The sequence below is a fragment of a genome, unplaced genomic scaffold (genome assembly GCF_019419815.1).
Source record: "Pyrus x bretschneideri cultivar Hongxiangsu unplaced genomic scaffold, Pyrus_bretschneideri_v1 Contig9, whole genome shotgun sequence".
Lineage (NCBI taxonomy): Eukaryota > Viridiplantae > Streptophyta > Magnoliopsida > Rosales > Rosaceae > Pyrus > Pyrus x bretschneideri.
This window is the reverse complement of record NW_025999831.1, coordinates 1,991,139-2,011,495: the sequence shown is the minus strand read 5'-3', so window position 1 is coordinate 2,011,495 and position 20,357 is coordinate 1,991,139. Positions and strand designations below refer to the sequence as shown.

Below are 20,357 nucleotides of genomic sequence, written 5' to 3'. Positions count from 1 at the left end.
CTAGAACGCAACACTTAGGCCATCTCCAACCGAAGGGTCCAAAGGGTCAGATGGCCGAAATTATCCCGAAATATCCCAAAAATCGTCTTTAACCGAGGGTCAGGCCAAAGGGCTCGTGGGCCCCATGGAAAAAAACGAGCCAAAGGGTCAGCCCAAAGGAGCCAACCAAACGGCCTGGGGTTGGGCCAGAATTTGAAAACCAACAATAACTAGCTGACATCAGCTAGACATTTTTTTAACAAAATTTGTTTTAAAAATTTTAAAAATTCTTTTTTTTTCCCTCCCTATAACTTCCTAAACCATTAAACATTACATAACATTAAGTAACATGAAACAACATTAAACAATATTAAACAACATTAAATAACATTAAACAACATAAAAATAAAACATTTAACAACATGAAACTTAAACAACATTTTTAAAAATATTTAACAACATAAAACTTAAACACCTACTCTATGCTTCTTTTGGTCCAAAGATGTGCAACAAGATCCTGTTGTAGGTACTTGTTTGTGGCATGAGAATGTATCATTCTATAACGCCTCATGTACTCATTTAAAGAGATACTACCAGTTCTTAGATTGAAAGGCAAATTAGCCCATCATATATTTTTGCACGAGCCCTTCTTAAGCTATTTGGATTGTCTTGGTCGTCATCAGACTCTCTATCAATATACCTATCTCTCTCATCATCAACAATCATGTTATGTAATATGATGCAAGACATCATGATGGAGTCCAAATTTTCTCGACCCTACCCTCTTGCCGGTTAGCTGATGATCTTCCATCGTGCTTGTAGAATACTGAAAGCTTTCTCAACATCTTTCCGGTATGCCTCTTGGTGTAAGGTAAACAACTTTTTAGCGTCATTCGCATAGTTTGGAATTGCTTGGACAAGTGTCGCCCACTTTGGGTAGATGTCATCTGCCAAGTAAGACCTCATTTTGTACTGACGACCGTTGATGTAGTAGTCAAGTTGAGGTGCTTTACCTTCCGTCAGGCTATTGAAGAAGGGTGAATGCCCAAGAACTGTAATGTCATTTTGGGATCCAGGGACTCCAAAGAAAGCATGCTAGATCCATGTGTCATACGAGGCAACTGCCTCTAACACAACAATTGGCTTTCTCAACCTTCCGCTAAATCCTTATTGCCATCCGGTGGGACATTTTTTCCAATCCCAATGCATGCAGTCTAACAAACCTATCACCCTATCATGCCCAGAAACCCACAATCTTCAGCTTTGTGAATGAGCCGATCCATATCTTCTTGATTTAGCTCACGGAGGTACTTGTCTTTGTAAAGTTGAACAATTGTGTCACAGAATTCAGCAAGAGTATCAAGGCATGTAGACTCAGACATACCATGAGTTTCATCCATTGAATCAGCTGGGGAGCCATAAGCCATCATTCGGAGTGCAACAGTAACCTTATGATGAGGTGAGAAACCAGGGCGGCCTACTCTATCTCGCTTCTGTCGAAAGTATGAATTAACTTGCTGGATATCACGAAGTAAACGCTTGAAGACAGGAAGCCTCATCCGAAAGTGATGTCTGAAATCCTCTTATGTGTACACCGAGTTGGGGTTTAAGTAGTTGTTCATTAGATTGGCATACGTCATCGCTTTGTTTCGTGGTTTGTAAGAGCGACCAGCAACAAAGTCACCCCATTGAGGTTGTTCCTTAGTTGGCTGAGACACCATGGCCGCAACCATGACTACCACATATTGTGTGTTACGCCATGCTTCATCTTCTTCATCAGACTCCTCATCTTCTCGTCTCATCTACGCCCATTTTTCTTCTAATTTGGAATTGGATGAGGACCCCCAGTTGGAATTCGAAGAGGATCCAAAGTTGGAATTCCTTGCACACTTGAATTGAAATAGATTGAATTCAAAGGTGTGAGAATTATAACCCAATATCCACCCTATTTATAGCCCAAAAAAAAATCAAATCCAACGGCTAACTGACATCATGCTTACGTCACTTAGCCATTGGATTTGAATTTATGTTGTAGTTTTTAAATAATAAATTATGTTTATCCTTTTGGCCTTCAGTTGGAGATGGTTTTTTGTGACATGGCTAAAACGAGTCCTATGACCCTTTGACCCTCGGTTGGAGATAGTAAGAAATATGGCCATGCACTGTTATTTAAAATATTAATTTCTTAAAGCGCCAGAGGGTTAAAACAAGCACTCTGGCCAGCCTTTGGTTGCAGATGACCTTACCTAATTTTGGAAATTCGGAGTCTTGGATCCTCTACCATTGTTGGGGGGGGGGTTTAATTATGTTTATTTTGAATATTCTTTTTTTTTTTCTTCAGATAATACTAAGGAGATCAAAATTTTAAACTAAATTTACAAACCAAATGATGTGTCATCGATAAGAAATAAACACGTTAATTAATGCTTAGGTAATAACCCAGTCATAAACAACCATACCATTTATTTGCAAATTCAAATTAAAAATTTAGACTCTCTAGCATTATCTTTTTTCTTACATTCAAAGTTTTGAGCTTTCCATTGTTAAGCGGTTCTTGGCCTTCCATCGTTTGACCGTTACTGCGTAAGCAATCAATTGTACTGCGCAGACAACTGATTGATCTTATGAGACTCTTCCTTGGATATGAAATATGATCAGCCTTTCTAACTTCAATCTAGGACGCACATTACTCGAACCAGTTCTCAAATCATGCGATGACTTGAACTTGTCATGAAATCCGTAACTCTTTCTTGATCATTTTTGTGCGGACTCCATTTTTGAAGTCCTCATGTTTTTTACTCTTTGCACAAATATGAACTCTCAATCAATGTTATAAAACAACTAATTTTCCAACTTAATTAACTATGCGCAATATCAATAATTAAATTTTCAATTTATCTCATCATTTAGATGCATAATCCTCTAATGACATGAAAAAAAAAATTTGATCACACGAACACTAGTTAATTACAGGTCCGATGTTTTAGTAACATATGATAATTTTTCATTACCTTTAACCATGAATTATTAAAATCCCATGACTAATTTGTTAACTTAAATCACTAGTTGCAATAAAGTCTCGATTTGTATCAAAGTTGATCAAACAAACACTATTAATTATGGGGGCGGATCCATGTCACAACCTTTTCTTACATAATTTTACGATGTTGTGGGGCCCACTCCATAATATACTTTAACAATTCAAATAGTTTATCTTTTAGAACACCGTTTATAGATTATTATTTGCAAAAAATTAGACAAATTCAAAACCACTAAGACATTCATTTGTAGTAAAAACATGGTGCCAATTCTACAAAGAAACCCTATACCCTTAATCCAAGGGTCATATAGTTTCAAATTAGATGACTTTGGCAGACATGATCTTTGAGAGAAGACCTAAAACATAGACAGTTCGGATCGTTGAATGTGTGTCAAAAATTGCGTGAAAAAAGTAATGTCACAGATCCACCACTTTAATTATATCTGATGAGTTTCAGTAATGTACAATAATTTTCATTTAAGTTTTACCATGAATTATTAAAATCCATGACTTGTCCCATCAATATATGATTGAGAGACGCATGGCATGGTACATATCATGATAGAATAGTAGTAAGGTAAAGGACACGAGCACACACAAAGCCAACTACAAAAACCTATGATAATGTGTTTCCCACATGTTCTACTCACTACTTAAAACTATCAAATTAAAACCAAGTGGTAACAATAATCCAATCCAACCAATCCGACCTTTTAGTTGGGGGATATGATATGAAATTGGGTGTTTGTGAATCTACCTGGAAATTGAGGTGGGATTTGTCTGAAACTCATGGGGAGGAAAAAGACATAAAATCCCAACGAGAAATTAAAGATAATATATAAGAAAATAAAATATTAAATAAAATAAAATAATAAGACACCCAGAGAGACAGAAGACTGAGACCCCAGTTAGTGTTTTGTTAGAGAGAGAAAGAGATGGGACTAGCAGTGTGAGGAAACGATTAAAACACGACTATACAATGTCCCAAAAACAAAGCCTATTTGTATTTGTGTTTGTATTTTATTGTATTATTCTCCCAATTGGACAAATCTTATCCCATCCCATCCACCCCTCTCTATCTCTCTCCTGCATGCTTATTGGAAAGGGAAGGGATCTGTGGATTTATGTATTCCACCTCCTCCAATCCCCGTTTAAATCCAGGCCGGAATGGCCTAACACCAATAATGCTGTCCTGCACGTGATATTACTATTCTTCTGTGCAGCTACATTGCCTTTTCCCCATTGAAACATCCTTCTTGCTCAATGCCTACTGATTCTAATCTCGGTTGTCACTTGTTTAATTTACGGATGATTAATTGTCAATAGCTGATAAATGTGAATTACACATACATCAACGGCTAACATCTATTCAGGACTGCTACGGGTTAAATAAACCTTCGAAACCGGAATAGTTCATTATGCACTTGAAAACAAATATATCTCTCATATATGTTGTATCCCGGGATGGAGAGACAAATTTCTTTTAGTGGGGGCATCCCAATCAACCAAGAAAACTTTATCATAGTATGACATATACTCAATATGATAATAGGGATGCTTTCAAATGATGATGTATCACAATTCAATATTACAAAAATTTCAGTGCAGTAGTGGAAAGTGGAAAAGTGATGAGAAAAATATTATTACATGATAGGCGGGAGAGGAGTTTTTCAGTTTGAATGACAGAGTCAGAGCAGTTTTGCTCATAGAATATTTGATATGGAGTATAAGTAGTATAAAAGTATGTTGGATATTAGATACATACATTTTCTTTTAAGATAACATGTGTATATTATATAACTCTAGGTTGCAACTTAACAAACGAATTACTTGAGTGGAGGTATCTACCCCCAATAAGCCTTCATTAGCTCCGTCCATGTTTTATCCAAACATCAATTCACGAGCTAGCACTAGAAAATTTTGCAATACTACCATTATATAGCATTGGTGTTGTCCAATATCCAACCCAATTGTAATGACGATTGTCATTACAAATAATACTCAGTGCGTTATGCATACAGGAACGACTGAGAATTGCAGTAAGTATTGTAAATCAAACTTCTTGTATAAGTAATTTGGAGAGAGAAAAGACAAACTAACTTGTTTTGTTCAATTGGGTTCATAGGTTTACGAGTGAATTCTTTTAGTTATGGCACGTTTATGTAAAGATAATCAGTCGGGAGTTGAAATTTGATTACAGGATACTCCAATGTATATTAAATATTGGGGAATTCAAAAGGTTGGTGTGCCCCATGTAAATTTTGGAGGAATTGAATTCCCTACGTTTAGGTGGGAATTTAATTATGGGTTTTTGGTGAATCAGAATGAATTTTTCCTCCTCGTTATACCCTCACTTATTTCTAAAATTCCAAAATTGCCCTTTGCATTAACCCAATACCACCAACTGGTACCCATTTTAATATGACATTTAACAATATTAATAACAATAATTAAAATCAAATAAAATAATTAAATTCCAGTGTGCTTAACATTATTTTGCTCTATTAAATAGCATATAAAATTTAACCAAAAATTCAGGTGAGCAGCTTATATAGAATCTATACTAATTTTAATCGTTTCCATAAGGTTTTAATAAACAACTTCAACATGAATCAATTCTAACTCATCTTCTTCTAATTCCTCTCCAATTTAATTCTTCTCATTTTAATTACGTATTAATAAACGAGCTTGAAACATATGGAAGGGGGAAAAATATCTCAAACCCAAAAAAAGGAAAAAAACTAATCTCAAGTGCCCCATAGATATGGTCTAGAAAACCAAGTGCTAGGCTAGGCCGGCTTGGCCGTTGCATGGAATTGATGAAGAACCAGGTGGCTAATTATTACGTCGGAGGTGTTACAATTTGATTTGCTTGGCAATGTAGCAATAACATGGGGTGTTTCCAAACAAATAGTTTAACCACAAGACCCTCTCTCTTTCTTGGTCAAGAGATTCATCCACATACATGCTGTGCCCAATTCAGAAAACACCAGTCTCCTTTTATTAATTTATCTTTATACACTATTTAAACACACAAAACTAATTACGTGATTGTTATGCTGTAATAGTTATATGCCTCATTTTATACATGAAACCATCTATATTAACGAGAGTATGGTTAGTTTCATGTGTTTGAATAATATATAGTTAGGCTTCATTATTGTACGTTAAGTGAGTATATCAAATTTCAAAAATGTTATTCTTCCTATTTATTTGGACCATTTTTTTAATAAAAATAAAAATCACATGCGTTGGCAAGTTCTACCTATATTAAATAGATGATACAAGTAAAAATACAATTAAATAATAAGTGTATTACTAATCATCAAATTTTGTCGGTTTGAATAAGGGACTTGCATATCTCTTACATCTTTTTCACAACAAAAGCAATATTCAATTAAAAATTCTTTTCACCCAAAATCCCAACAAAAAACACAAAGAAAGTAGTAGTAGAATATGGGAATTTACACTGAAAATAATGATTGAGTTTTTCCCTCACGCAAAACCTTAAAGTAGTACTCTCGTACTTACATTTTCCCACTCTCTCTCTCTCTCTCTCTCTCTCTCTCTCTCTCTCTAACATTCTTGTCAATATCTTTGGGGTAGCTACCTTCCGTCAAATAGTTCTCATCAGCCCCATAATCTGCACGCCTATTCCCTCCCCCTTCCGTCTCACCACCACCCACCCACACACACACACACACACACACACGTACCCCTTTACCCCTATCGCTCTACATCTCTACTTAGCTAGCTTGCCTTCCCCATCCCATTATTCGTCCCCAAAACCAGAACCCCATTTCTCAATTTTCTCCATCTCTCTCTCTCTCTCTCTCTCTCTCTCTCTCTCTCTGGAAATGTCCATAAACCACTTCTCATCGGACCTCTCAGAAACCCAGTGGTGGAACACCTCCAGTGCTAATTCTAACCCCCACCAACAAGATGACTCCTCAGGACACCCCCACAGCAGAACCCATATCATCCACCAATTTTATCAAGATGGTGGCAGCCACCCCCATCACAGTTTCCAACCCTTGCAGCTCAACTCCCAAGACCCCCCCACTCCCATGTCCCCCACCCATTTCCACACCCCTACCACCACCTTCAATTTCAACCTCAACCACCACGACGCCATCGATCCCAACGAATCAGACCAACTCCAGCCCCCGCCGCCTCATCCCCGCATCGACTCCTACGACGAGAAAGAACCCATGTTCGAGAAGCCCTTGACCCCCAGCGACGTCGGCAAGCTCAACCGCCTCGTGATTCCCAAGCAGCACGCGGAGAGGTACTTCCCGCTCGGCGGCGGAGACTCGGGCCTCCTGCTCAGTTTCGAGGACGAGTCCGGGAAGTCGTGGCGGTTCCGCTACTCCTACTGGAACAGCAGCCAAAGCTACGTCCTCACCAAGGGCTGGAGCCGGTACGTCAAGGAGAAGCGCCTCGACGCAGGCGACGTCGTTTTGTTCGAGAGGCTCCGGGCCCACACGGATCGACTCTTCATCGGCTGGAGACGCCGCAACGCGGTCCCGGCGCACGATAGCGGTGCTCAGGTTAGCAGAGTAGGGGTTGAGAGCAGCAGTGGTGGTGGCGGAGGTTGGACCAGGATGTTGTATTCTGCACCGCATCACGGCTTGTCTTATCCTGCGCACCAGCATCGTCATAGTGTGGCGCCATACCCACCTGACTGTCTACATGCAGCAGGTGATGTATATCCTCTTAATTGTATTTTTTTTTTACCAAAAAAATAAAAAACCCTATCTCTTACTGCTTCCCACTCTTTTAATTTCGTAAAAACATAAATATAAACGTTTTTAATTCTTGTTTACACGCACGTGAAAGTGCGTGAAAATCACCTTCCTATTACTTGGGAAGAATGTGCTCTCGGGTTTAGATTATATTTCCAAGTAAGTTGTATGAATCGATATACTAAATTAGATGTTCAGTTGAGACGGTACAAAATGCTCATGTTTAGCATTGTTCTTTTGTTAAAGACATGTGACCCAAATAAATAACCAAGTACACTGGTCCTTTGTAAAATTACGGTAAGAAATTGGGGGTATGTGTTTAATTTCATGCATGTGTTTAATAACTGTTATTGTTGCAGGGTCTGATGTTCAGAATATGAACCAAACGACATCGGTTGGGAACTCGAAGGTACTGAGGCTATTTGGGGTGAACTTGGAGTGCCAGCAGCAGGCAGTTGAGCACCACGAGTCGGAACCATCGACCCCAGATGGCTCATCATCGAGTTTGTCGATGTCGAGCCAGGGTCCGACTCACGGCCAGCAACAATTGTACGCTCCTGCTGCTTATAATTATGCTGACCAACACAGGGTACGTAAACCCCCTAAACTATCATTGTCCTAATGATCTTTTTATATAATTATACGGGTAGTGTATTGTAAGAGCATATTTTGCGGTGGCATGTTCTTTTTAAAAAGCTCATTTTGTTTCCTCTCATGAGACAGATTATTTTAAGAGCAAATAATAGTATCTGTGTTGAGTCTAGAAAAAAAATTAGTAAAACATGTTATCTCCTTTCTCCCCAATGAAACGATTAATTTAATTGGTATGATTAGTAAGTCATTCACATAACATAATGCATTCACTATCAATCAACGATTCAAAATTATTAACGCATATATGTGACAATTAATATCAATGTGGATGAGAAGTTAAACCATGTTTAGACTATTATTTTTGCCAAAAGTGACAACTTTTAAGCCTACAATTGAACCAAAACAAAGGTTGGACCCGACCCAACTTTTGCCCAATTAAGGTCAGTTTTGACTTTTGAGTTTATTTGCCTTTTTTTTTCTTTATATATATATATATATATATATATATATGAAAAAAGCTTTTTAGCTAAAATAGTACTTAAGGTTAGTATAACTGTTCATTTTGGTTCTTGAGATTGAAAATTGATAGAAGTGGTTCTAGAGACCCTGTCAATTATTTTGGTCTTCAGTGAAAAACCTCTGTTAAATTGATAGTATTCATCCAATCAACACCTCCACTTGCTTTTCCATTTAACGCAGATTTTGACAGAAAGACCAAAATAATTGACAAGTGTGCAAACTCAAGAATCATTTTTATCAATTTTCAATCTCAAAGACTAAAGTACCAATTTGAGACCATCGTAACTTAAAAACTAAAAGAATAAAAATTCGACACGGTTGCAAAGCATGAGGGCAGCTTTTGTGGACTGGACTGGTGTGTTCATAGCATTCATGGTTTTCCATTTTTCCTCTAAGTTAGCCACATACACAAAATAGCTGTTATGCCCTGTGTGGGATATTTTTAGGCACCGACTCTTTGTGAAAGCGGTCTCCTGTGGACCATTTGCTAGCTGATATACGATCTTTAATTTTACAAATTTCCCATGAGAAAAACATTGGTAGGAACACTTGGATCCCGTACGTTACTTTTGCGTTGTCCATACTTCTGCACTTTTGTCACAATTGACTTAATTTCAGGTTGGTCCTATTCGGTGTGATAGCTACCTTAGTAGAATAACCAATACCGAAGCTTCTCTCATACTTCTAGTGGTTTTTTTTTTTTCCTTTTTTTTTTTTTTTTTTGAGGGATATATTTCCCTAGAGAAAAAACCGAAAAATAGCACTCCAACCACGTTATCCATGCCTCTTTCACAGAACATAGCTACTCTTATATTTTGTTATTATTTAACTTCATGTTGGTCTTTACTCTGTAAGTGGTCTAGACTCTGTGTAAATTTACTCTAATAAGACGGTTCTACTAAAGTTTCTCTTATTTCTTTAGGGTTTAGGTTTTTCGTTTTTTTTTCGTATGATCAATTTCCTTAGGGTTGAGCATTCAATTATTTTTGTCAAATACTCCTACTGTTGCCATGTTACATAATTTGTAGTCGAAATTAATAGTGTGAGATATTATAAACTTGTACCAAACATTTCAGATCAGAGAATGCACCGATCTTGACTGGCAATATTTAATTTTAAGCCGCTCAAATATTTGATGGTTTTGACGTTGAAGCTATAGCAGGCAGCAGTAGGCTTCTTGTAGGACCAGAAAAACTAGCGTCAATGCATGGGATATCGGTGGTTTTCAGAACCCAAAAACAAATGAAAAATGAAGTTATAGAAAGTAATGAGTTTATCGTTAGCACTACAGTTCAACGGTATTTATAAATGAATTCGATATTTAACTTTGATAACTAACGAGCTTCTTATTATTGATTTATATTATGTGATTTAACTCAATTTTGCTTTCGCTCCATCATAAAGATGAGGGAGCACCGATTTTCACAAATGCAATTGATTGATATTTGTGTGTTGTGGAACAGGAATTCACTACTTTCTCCCGAGATGTCAAACCAACGAGAAATCGCCGAGGATAGAGATCTTCCGATGTGACGTCCGCTTTTGAATTGATTGACTTCCAAATATATATATAATTTTTATTTTTAACCTCCCACAGCTCACTTGGGAAAAAATCCCCCATTTTAATATCCAGTCCCCACTTGGGAAAAAATCCCCCATTTTTCGAATACAATATTCGAAAAAATCCCAGATTTTCAGGTCATGTCCGGGGCAATGCAGGAAGAAGGGGTGAGGGGGAACCAGAAGGAAGGTGCTGCAGGTAAGGGGGGAGAGAGAGTAGCTGGTGGGGTATATTTAGGAAAAGTAGCAGGGGAGGTGACGTCATCCTTGTTTCTCCTTCCATGGAAAATGGGAAATTTGCTTGGAGGAATCTGATATGTTTGGTATTTGGCATCACTGTTGAGATTCTGCCTGAAGATTTTTGATAAAATAATAATGGAAGGGGAAGGAGGGTACCAGTCTATCAGATATGGTGGTGGTGATGGAAAATGGGTGGGTGCACGGTGGGTGGGGAAGTCAGTTGAGTGGGTGCGACTAGACTTTGAATAGATGGGTGACAGCAAACCCAAGTGCTTTTGTTTTTTGTTTTAGTACTAGAGAGAGAAGAAAGAGAGAGAGAACCCATACTCTCCTAATTTTCTTGTTTAATTTTCTGATTAATCCCATGTAGCTAGCTAATTAAGCTCTTGTTTTGGATGTCTTAAGTCACTCTACTTCTAGAATTTGAATAGTAATGACAAGTTGACAAAGTTTTTGCTGAATGCAATTCACTTAATTGCTTGATTTGATCAGAATGACAAGTGTTTTCAAATAATGTATTGCGAGTTTCATGTCTCGATCCATTTATAGTATTTACACTAGGGATTGCATGATGACTTACTAGAAGTTCTGGCGATCCTGATCTTACTTTACTGGCAAGCAACGTATCATTTGGTTGGTTGATTTGCAATTACGTAGAAATACTCACAATATAGTTTCATCAAGTACTGAAGGTATGAGTGAAAGAAACATAGTATTGTCAAGATTTTAGAAAGACAGACCGACTGGGGGCAATGGCAAGGAAGAAAGGGGTTTTTATTATCGATGTTTTCCCCCAACTTACAAATTTAGGTCTGCACAACATGTCAAGGGTAGGGCAAAACAATAATTCTTTGTCATCAGGTACGTAGGTCATATTTAATTTTATCAATTTTTCGAAACAAAATTCTTGTATTCTTGGACAAGCAACAAATGGCTCATAAATTACTCAGAAGAAAACAGAGTCCTTGTTTACGGCCAATGACCCCAAAAAGCATGTGTCACACTCGAGAAGCATGGCAAGACAATAAATTTCAGTCGTCCATCATCAGATTTGAATTTTTCAGCAACCTCAACCTCAGTTACATGAATTTTACTGATCATCACCATCACCTGGATAATGGGTCAGGAATCCCATGCCACTTACAATACTACATGACATGATTAAAACCACCATTGCAGTTTTGCTCAGATGTCAACCCAGACAACCAATACTTGCCCTAACATCACAAGAGAAATGCTAAGGTGATTTTCTCAAAGTGGTACTTTTCGTAGACTTTCTACCTACCTCGCAGTTTATTGTTAATTCTATGCCAATATTACAAAACATTATGCTAAAAATATGAAGTGACAAAAAGCCTATGAAGAGTCTCACTATTTAGAGTCTCCTTAGCATTTATTTTTCCATTTTAAAAAGAGAAAAATGCCACTATTGTTCTAGTTGAGTATTTCTGCACTGAAATCATAGTTTGTGTTTGTGTAATCAGTGGATCAAAAACAATCTATATTTGATGGGTGGTTACTTTTGCATATTTGGTTTGGTTACTTTTTTTTGCACAAGAAATATAATGTTGACAAAAGAATTAACGTTAAGTTGTGAAATAATATTTGTGTATGATAACTCACACTACATTTGCTAGTCCATACTGGTGGGCGGGCACTAAAAGCTAGAGATGGAATTCGATATTGGAAGAGACATATTCCACATAACATTTTATCTTTTAGCAATTTTTGAATGGTTGTCGAACCAGACCATCTTAGAAACAGAAAACTTAATCCTCTATAAGTAGTGGACGAAGTAGAGGACGAATTCTGAAATTTGGATTGACCCACTTTCCAACAAAATCACATATATCTACAAGTGCTGATAGAAAAAACTTATATTCTCTCCACATGTCATTGAATTAAAACCAAAGCACCAAGAAAGCAAAATTCTGAAACTTTTGTTCTTAGTTTATACTCAAGTGTTCTTGTTATTCTTGGAGTGTTGAAGTTTGTGTTCGGAGTGAAATTTTTTGACAAACGTAGTCTTTCTTGTATCCAAAATTCTAACTCGCAACTCCCTTTTGCACAAAAGTTGTGAGGATGAATTAAACCTAAAAGACATCGTCGTGGCTTTAGTTATCCGATATGGATTCTCAATATTTCCAATGCAATATGCCATCAGAATTCAGAAGTTCGCGTACGATCTGTTCTTTTAGTCGGTAGAGACTCAAAATCTTGTTGAGAATGAGTCTCACATTGATAGGAGGATGGCCTTGTATGAGCTTATAAGAGGTTTGACTACTTCCCATATTGCCAATTGGTTTATGGTGAAACCTCAACTTTCTTCATGGTATCATAGCACGTTGTCCCACGTGTGAAGCCAAATAGCCACATGTACTCCACGTCACTCAATTGTATTGTTCACGTGCTAGACTCAAAAATTCGCCACATGTGAGGGGGCGAGTTGAGAATGAGTTCCATATTGATGGGAGAAGGGACCTTGCATGGGCTTATAAAATGTTGGGCTACTCCCTATATTTCAATTGGTTTATAATGGAAGCTTAATCTTTCTTCAAATCTTACATGCTACTTACTATTCAAGACTGTCGTACCGTTCAAGACACCAGAACGACCCAACTAACTGATCGCATGCCCCATGTTAATCTCTTTCAACAACCTTTATCTGATCACCTGTTGATGTTAATTAGTACGTAATGGCCAACAACCTAAATCTAATAATTACATGTTAATTTGTCTGATACACAAGTTGCAAAACATGTCAGACAAAATAGAGAAACTATTAAGGTTAAGAATTTTCATGTGATAATTATGAGGGCCCATGAAGATGAAGACTGATAGCCCTAAACCATTGACCTTCTCAAACATCTGCAGGAGTTGGAGGAGATGATGGGAAGTCCAATGCATATTGGTGTCTACTCAACTCGTCATCTCTCTCCCTCTCTCTCTCTCTCTCTGTGCAAGTCGTGGGGAAGCTATTGGGTCCCCAGAATCCAGATATATATTGTGTCTAGTTATATTATGATTCAAGTTGAACTCCAAGTAAGTGCATGACCAATGGAAGGAATGAATGGACTCATCCGGTATAATTAGTTTGTCCTGCCAGAGAGCCAGATCGAATATAATCATTCAATCTGCATTTGGTTTGAGATATTTAGATATTACCAAGTACAGTACAGAAACACCGTGCGAGTCTTTTTCTTCATAATATTCCCACTCAGCATTTTCCTTCATCTTAACATGTATGACAACAGTCTTTCAATATCATTGCTTTTGACCCTTGGGACTTTTAGGTTATCTCCAACCGAAGGTCCAGAAAATTTTAAAAAATTATTTAATTAAGGCCCATAAAGGTGATTGGTTCTACGTAGGGATGTTGCTTTTATAAGCATGTTTGATTGCTCAAACCTCTCCCATAGCCGATGCGGGACAAATATAATGGGTGCCACACATGCAAGCTTTTGCTTGCTCAATTCTCTCCCGATGTGGAACAAATTTAATGGGTGCCCCAAATATAAGCTTCCTATTAGAGGTGGTAAATATGCATTTATACATGGTAAATGTGCATTTAATTTAAGTTGTTGTAGTTTTTAAATTTAAATAATATGTTTGGCCTTATGACCCTTTGGTCCTCGGTTGGAGATGGTAAGAAATATGGCCATGCATTGTTCATTAAAATATTAATTTCTTGGAAGGACCGGAGGGTTAAAACGAGCCATCTGACCAGTCTTTGGTTAGAGATGACCTTAGACCTCACCCTTCACCTCTCTGAATTTTTACCAGCCATAAGGAAGAGCTTCATTTTGTGACTTCAACCCTTGTGTGTAATATGAGTGTGTACGGATCCCGTTCTATTGTAGCAAAATACGAGATGATAGGGCCCTTGTAAAACACATGTAATTACCGTATATGACTGTATTCTAAAGCAAAAAATGGAAATAGCTATCATATTTTTGCTACAATCAAACGGAATCTCGGATAAGAAGCTGCTCCTTCTATGAGTCATCTTCAATGAGAGATCCCTCAAATAATCTTACTTGAGGGACAACTTGTGAAACCCACTTTATAAATTTTTTCAATGATGCAAACTGTTCATATTTTAATGCATCATTCATAGATTATCAATGCAATAAATTAAACAAATGCAAAATCATTAAGACATTTAGTTGTAATGAAAAAAATAAACAAATATTGAGCTTCAAAGAAGCACTAAAAAAATGTTAATAGCACCCCCCATCCATTAAAGACATGCCCTAAAATGGAACCACTTCCGGTCAGAGTTTCTGAATCTTGGAACCGTACTGTTTGATGATCTACTCTAGACTCAGTGCTTTATCCATACATAAAATTATCCATATTCAGTGCTTTCTCCATAAATGGATAATTCAGTGCCTTATCCATATTCAGTACTATATTCAGTGCTTTATATCCATAAATGGGATTATTCCATGACTACTGTGCTTAAAGTAGTATAGATGTCCTTCCAAATTATCTCCCAAGCCCAATTAAGTTGTCCGCCATGTACACAAATTTTCAAAGAAAAAAACGAGCAACAAATGTCATGGTGTGTATCTTGGTTCAATCTTATTCATATATATCAGATGGCTTTACTCAAGATTCAATTCAGCAGAGATTATAGCAATGGACAATAATGGTATCATATTTGTAAGCAGAACTGGGGACATATATTTGTTGAGGAATCGTCCCGGCTGGATCAGCCATTCCCTCTTCAAACCAAAATAATCAGATCAGATCCAGATATATGGCAGATAAACCTGCATACAAGTTAATGCTATACAAGTAAAACTGCTGGGAGTACCATATAGCATTACTCATACTAAAATTTCGCACAAGTACATAGATTCTTAGATTAGAGAACATCTCCAAGGACAAAGCAAACGTTTGAGGCAGATGGTGTCATTTGATTTGGAAATCTATTTGTTGTACTTTGCCTTCAACATTGCAGTGATTAAAAACTTGTCACGAACAAGGGATGAGGCAAATAGTTACCCAAATGCCCTGAGAGCGTCACTTTTTTAGTAAAATGTTGTCATGTTGTCGTTTCTTATTGATATTATCGATACTTAATAGCTATATACTCGCAATTGGTGATATGCATATGTCGCCAAAACCCCTAAAAAACATTTAGCGGAAATGTACCATTAAAACCCCAAATTTATGTGTTAAGAGACTATTTAGCTAATGAATAAGAAACTCTAGTTAATAAGAAACCCCAAAATTTATGTTTCATGTTTTTTAATGAATAAGTCCTGTACATTAGGGTAGTTCTACTGCATCCAAAATATTGCTCATGACTTCAATATGCGAATTTTCCTCTAAGAAATCTGATCGTGTCAAACCGGACTTTATTGAAATTGGGTTTGTTACATAAACCAAATTTAAGGACCCATCACAAAATGTAAGTGGGGAGATAAGTGGGATCCGTCACCAAATTATGCCACTGAATAGGGAAATCTGTGGGCAACATCAATATTAACATCACCAACGGTCAATCTGTGGCCAACCTCAATGATCACTGATCGGCCATCCCCATTAACATCAGTAACCACAAAAAAATGCGTGGCTATTGGTCAAATTTCTAGTAGTGAAATCGACCTGACATAATACTTAACATCCTAACCTAGTTGGTTTGGAACTATAATATTGAGACGCATTCAAAATCCTAACGTCCCAAACAATACATGATGACCTAATCCATGCATTATATATATGATCCGAAGGGGAAAACACTATATATACAGTATAATTAAGATCCACGGCCAGCTCTTGTACAATCAAGATTAAAATAGATTGAGTTTGGTCCATGCAAATATTTTCAAGCATACACAAAAAAAACCCATGTCTTTAGTAAAATTTGCGTTGTATGCCCGTTTCTATATACCGTACCGATTATCTCCTTTGTCCTTTTTTTTGTTTTCACCATGAAGGTTTCAGACGTCGCTTCTTTTTTTAAGATGATGCTTTTGTTTCTGATTTTTGTGTGGATTTTGGATGAGCCGTTTTGATAATTTCTTTTATTCGGAGGCGAATGCATGTATGGAACATGGTGGTCCCGGGACCATCCAGAAGTTCAAAGAAGTGCACGTGAGGATCTCCGAGAAAATCCCAATGGTCTAGACAGGTGGTGGAAGGGAGAAGACCACCATGACTGTGCAGATGTTGTGGAACATGAGATCTGAACCAAGAAGAAAGACTACCATGATTCTGCTGTTCTTGTACCTTGGTTTCAATGAAGAATAAAGACTTGCTCTCTCCATTTCCCACCTGGCCAACTCCCCATTTTTTTTTTAATTGTTTTCCAATCAAGTTGTATCACCCAACATTTTAATTAATAGAGGATGAGGTACTACTCAACCAATAGTTTTTATATCATATGTTTGAAACATAATTTCTTTTAAAATTCACTATAAATTCTTGCGATGCAACCTCTAAAAAATATTTCGTAAGGTATTACGAACTCGTAATCACTTGAGATTTCATCTCATATCATCACATTTATTAAAATACTAAAGCGACAATTATGCTATTTTTGTATGTTATATGTTAAATAATAAACCTAATTAAAATAATAAACTCAAATTGTCAATACAAATATAGTTTTTTTAAGTATAAATAGGCACTTGTTTATATGATATATAACAAATTTACTTAAATCCGTCTAGATCCCGCCCCATCTAGGTGCATAGGCGCTAAGTCCTAACCCACCGCCCGATTAGCGTACCTTGATTATGACCGATGTTAAAATTCTAGATCCATCATTGCTTGTATTGATCTTATGATGGTTTATGCTTATTTCGTTTTGAATAAAAAAAAAAATATATTTTTGTTAAACCTACTTTGTGAGTGCACGTATCTAAATTTAATTGCTCGTCCTTAAGAAAAAAAAAAAAAAATTTAGAAGGATATGGTAATGCTTTAAATAGGAACTGGATCATCTCCGGATCCACCAAAATTGAGCCACCTAATCAATTAATCCGGACCGTTGAAATTTGATCTAACGATTACAAATAGGAAGTCTTATAAAGGTTATAATAATTGTAGTCGTTTGATCAAATTTCAACTAATCCGGAGGGGATCCGGTTCCCTGTAAACATGCTGTATTGCTGTGCACGTTCAGGAAAGAAAAGAACGTGTAAAGCATGTTAGGTAATTACGTATACGTAGCATGGAAATTAAACCGACAGTGTGACACCCAACATCAAAAATATATAATAAAATAAAATAAAGTGAACAAAGAAAATGACCCTACACCCTCATGCGAAAAAAATAATAAATAAAAATTGACCAGCACGATTCCGTATTTGTCGCTCAATAAATCTTATAAACTAACCATAAATATCCCTAAAATTAATTAATAACATAAATATAACCTTCAGATCATCTCCAATGGTTGGGCTAAAAGTCAAATATTTTAGCCCGAAAAATTTAGTTTTTAGCCCATAAACAGCTTTTCTGCTCTAACCATTCTAGCCTAAAATTTTAGCCCGGGATTATTAAAGAATGAACTTAGGCTATTTTTTTTTTAAAAATAAAAATGTAGACTATCGTAAATTAATTTTGTGAACATTTTAATCTAAAAAAATTTAAATTCCGATAAATATTGGGTGGAGTCCACTCCGATTTCTGGGCTAAATTTTGGAGGGAATTTGGCCTTGGTTTAGCATTTAGCATTTAGCCCAAATTTTCCCTTTGGGTTGAAGTGAGTTTGGGAGGAAAATTTTGAGGGGTAATTTGGCTTTTAGCCTACCATTGGAGTTGGTCTCAGTAAATCTTATAAACTAGAAAAAAATTAAATAAATCTTATAACTAACCATAAATATCCCCTAAAATTAATTAATACCATAAATATAACCTTCAAAAAAGGCCACAACTCTCTCTCCCTTTCTCTCTCCCCTCTAACCCACAAGACTTGTTCAAAATACGAGTTTTTTCTCTGCCAATCTCTTCCAATGGATCTGCAAGCCTCTAATCAACCTCAGAAGCTCCATAATTTCCCCTTTTCATTTCTAATCAGAAGAGAACTTCGTTACGGACTCTCTTTCTTCCTTCTCCTCGTCTCTTCCTTGTTTATTCTCAGACTCGTAACCCCATTCGACTCTCAGTTTCTATCCGATCATTTGGGTTTCTTATCCCAAATCCTACAGAATAATAATCACAAGTTGTCTCCGGGAACTTGTGATTATTCCTACGGCAGATGGATCCGCGACGAAACTCATCCGCTTCAGTCCTACACCGAGGACTGCCCGTTTCTCGACCCTGGCTTCCGGTGCAGCCAGAGTGGTCGAAAAGACCAAGGTTATCGGAGATGGCGCTGGCAACCGGCTGGCTGTGACGTTTTGAGGTGAGTTTGTCGTGGAGTTTTCAGAAAGCCTAGTTTTGCATGGTACTTCACACTGCCATGCATACATTAAGTCTCTTTGTGGCGTTTAGGGTCTCATACATATAAATTAGCAACAATTTAGGTTAAACTCTTGAAAACCACAAACTTTAGGAGTAGAAAACTCCTTAGAAGTGAACATAAAAAAATAGCTATACTAGGACATTTTTGTGATTTAGATGTTGAGTGTAGATTCATTCGGAGTGCAGGTTTCTAATTCGTCTGGTAGAGCACTTACTCATGCACTCGTAACAAAAGTTTGATTTCTTCTCTCTTCTCTTGTGCTCTAAATTAAAGAGTTTCGCTTCTTTCTCCTCGTGGTCTCAGATTTAACGCAAGCGACTTCTTGGAAAGAAGCAGAAACGGACGGATAGTATTTGCCGGCGACTCAATCGGAAGGAACCAGTGGGAATCTATGCTATGCATGCTTGCAGAAGGGGTGTCCAAGAAGTCCAGAATCTATGAAGTAAATGGGAACCCCATAACAAAACATAGGGGTTTTCTGTCGATGCGGTTCCAGGACTATAACCTCACAGTTGAATATTATAGGGCACCGTTCCTTCTTGTTGTAGGACACCCCCCCAAAAATTCACCAAGTCCGGTCAGGACCACGGTTAAGCTCGACCAAATCCATTGGTACTCCGAAAAATGGGTTGGAGCAGATGTTCTAATTTTCAGTGCAGGGCACTGGTGGAACAAAGACAAAACAGCAAAGATGTACGACACTGGCTAGTTCCCTAAACTCGCCTCCCGTGTTTCCAATCTAAATATCTGACATATTATATTATCAAACTATTAATATGCACCACATTTACAAAAAGTTTCACCTAATCAACGACTTAAATTAAAAGTTTGACAATATAACAAGCCAGGCCATAAAGTTGTCGACTTTTCGTTGTCCAATCACAACTGGCCATCTTGTATTTCAGGGGCTGCTACTTTGAGGAAGACGGGAAAGTGAATCTGACAATGGGTGTTATGGAAGCATTCAGGAGGTCTATACAAACATGGAAGTCTTGGGTGCTCAAGAATTTGGACCCTGAAAGGACTCAGGTTTTCTTCCGAAGCTACTCTCCGGTACATTACAGGCAAGTATAAACTGCTATCCGACTATGACAATTTCAATTTACATTCTTCCACACTACGGAAACCAAAAGAATGAATGGCAATTAGTGTAACTTGGGTGACTTTACAACTTGCTGTTCCTCAATAGTTGCCGCCAAACATGGCGTAAAAGGAAGGAATTGACGATTAATGAATCGATGAAGTTTTAACATGCGAA

At 37.3% G+C, this 20,357-nt stretch overlaps 3 protein-coding genes across 3 annotated transcripts; 2 read left to right on the top strand and 1 right to left on the bottom strand.

The window, feature by feature from the left end:
• Positions 1-1,205: 1,205 nt before the first annotated feature.
• LOC108865959 lies at positions 1,206-1,538 on the bottom strand. Its single transcript, XM_018643771.2, has one exon. It carries the CDS (start codon positions 1,536-1,538, stop codon positions 1,206-1,208), a length of 333 nt encoding a protein of 110 aa, XP_018499287.2.
• Positions 1,539-6,656: 5,118 nt separating this feature from the next.
• LOC103941179 (B3 domain-containing protein At2g36080-like) lies at positions 6,657-11,152 on the top strand. Its single transcript, XM_009351377.3, has 3 exons — positions 6,657-7,720; positions 8,124-8,353; positions 10,341-11,152. Exons 1-3 carry the CDS (start codon positions 6,877-6,879, stop codon positions 10,392-10,394), a joined length of 1,128 nt encoding a protein of 375 aa, XP_009349652.2. The 5' UTR covers positions 6,657-6,876; the 3' UTR covers positions 10,395-11,152.
• A 7,416-nt stretch (positions 11,153-18,568) lies between these two features.
• Positions 18,569-20,351, top strand: LOC103940990 (protein trichome birefringence-like 8). The gene is made up of 3 exons (XM_009351174.3): positions 18,569-19,039; positions 19,403-19,792; positions 20,005-20,351. Exons 1-3 carry the CDS (start codon positions 18,648-18,650, stop codon positions 20,171-20,173), a joined length of 951 nt encoding a protein of 316 aa, XP_009349449.2. The 5' UTR covers positions 18,569-18,647; the 3' UTR covers positions 20,174-20,351.
• Positions 20,352-20,357: the final 6 nt, after the last annotated feature.

Coding starts and splice junctions, on each gene's coding strand:
- LOC108865959 (XM_018643771.2), bottom strand. CDS start 1,538: ATGAGGCTTCCTGTCTTCAAGCGTTTACTTCGTGATATCCAGCAAGTT.
- LOC103941179 (XM_009351377.3), top strand. CDS start 6,877: ATGTCCATAAACCACTTCTCATCGGACCTCTCAGAAACCCAGTGGTGG. Junction 7,721..8,123: donor TGACTGTCTACATGCAGCAG/GTGATGTATATC, acceptor TTATTGTTGCAG/GGTCTGATGTTCAGAATATG. Junction 8,354..10,340: donor ATTATGCTGACCAACACAGG/GTACGTAAACCC, acceptor GTTGTGGAACAG/GAATTCACTACTTTCTCCCG.
- LOC103940990 (XM_009351174.3), top strand. CDS start 18,648: ATGGATCTGCAAGCCTCTAATCAACCTCAGAAGCTCCATAATTTCCCC. Junction 19,040..19,402: donor GCTGGCTGTGACGTTTTGAG/GTGAGTTTGTCG, acceptor TCGTGGTCTCAG/ATTTAACGCAAGCGACTTCT. Junction 19,793..20,004: donor AAAGACAAAACAGCAAAGAT/GTACGACACTGG, acceptor CTTGTATTTCAG/GGGCTGCTACTTTGAGGAAG.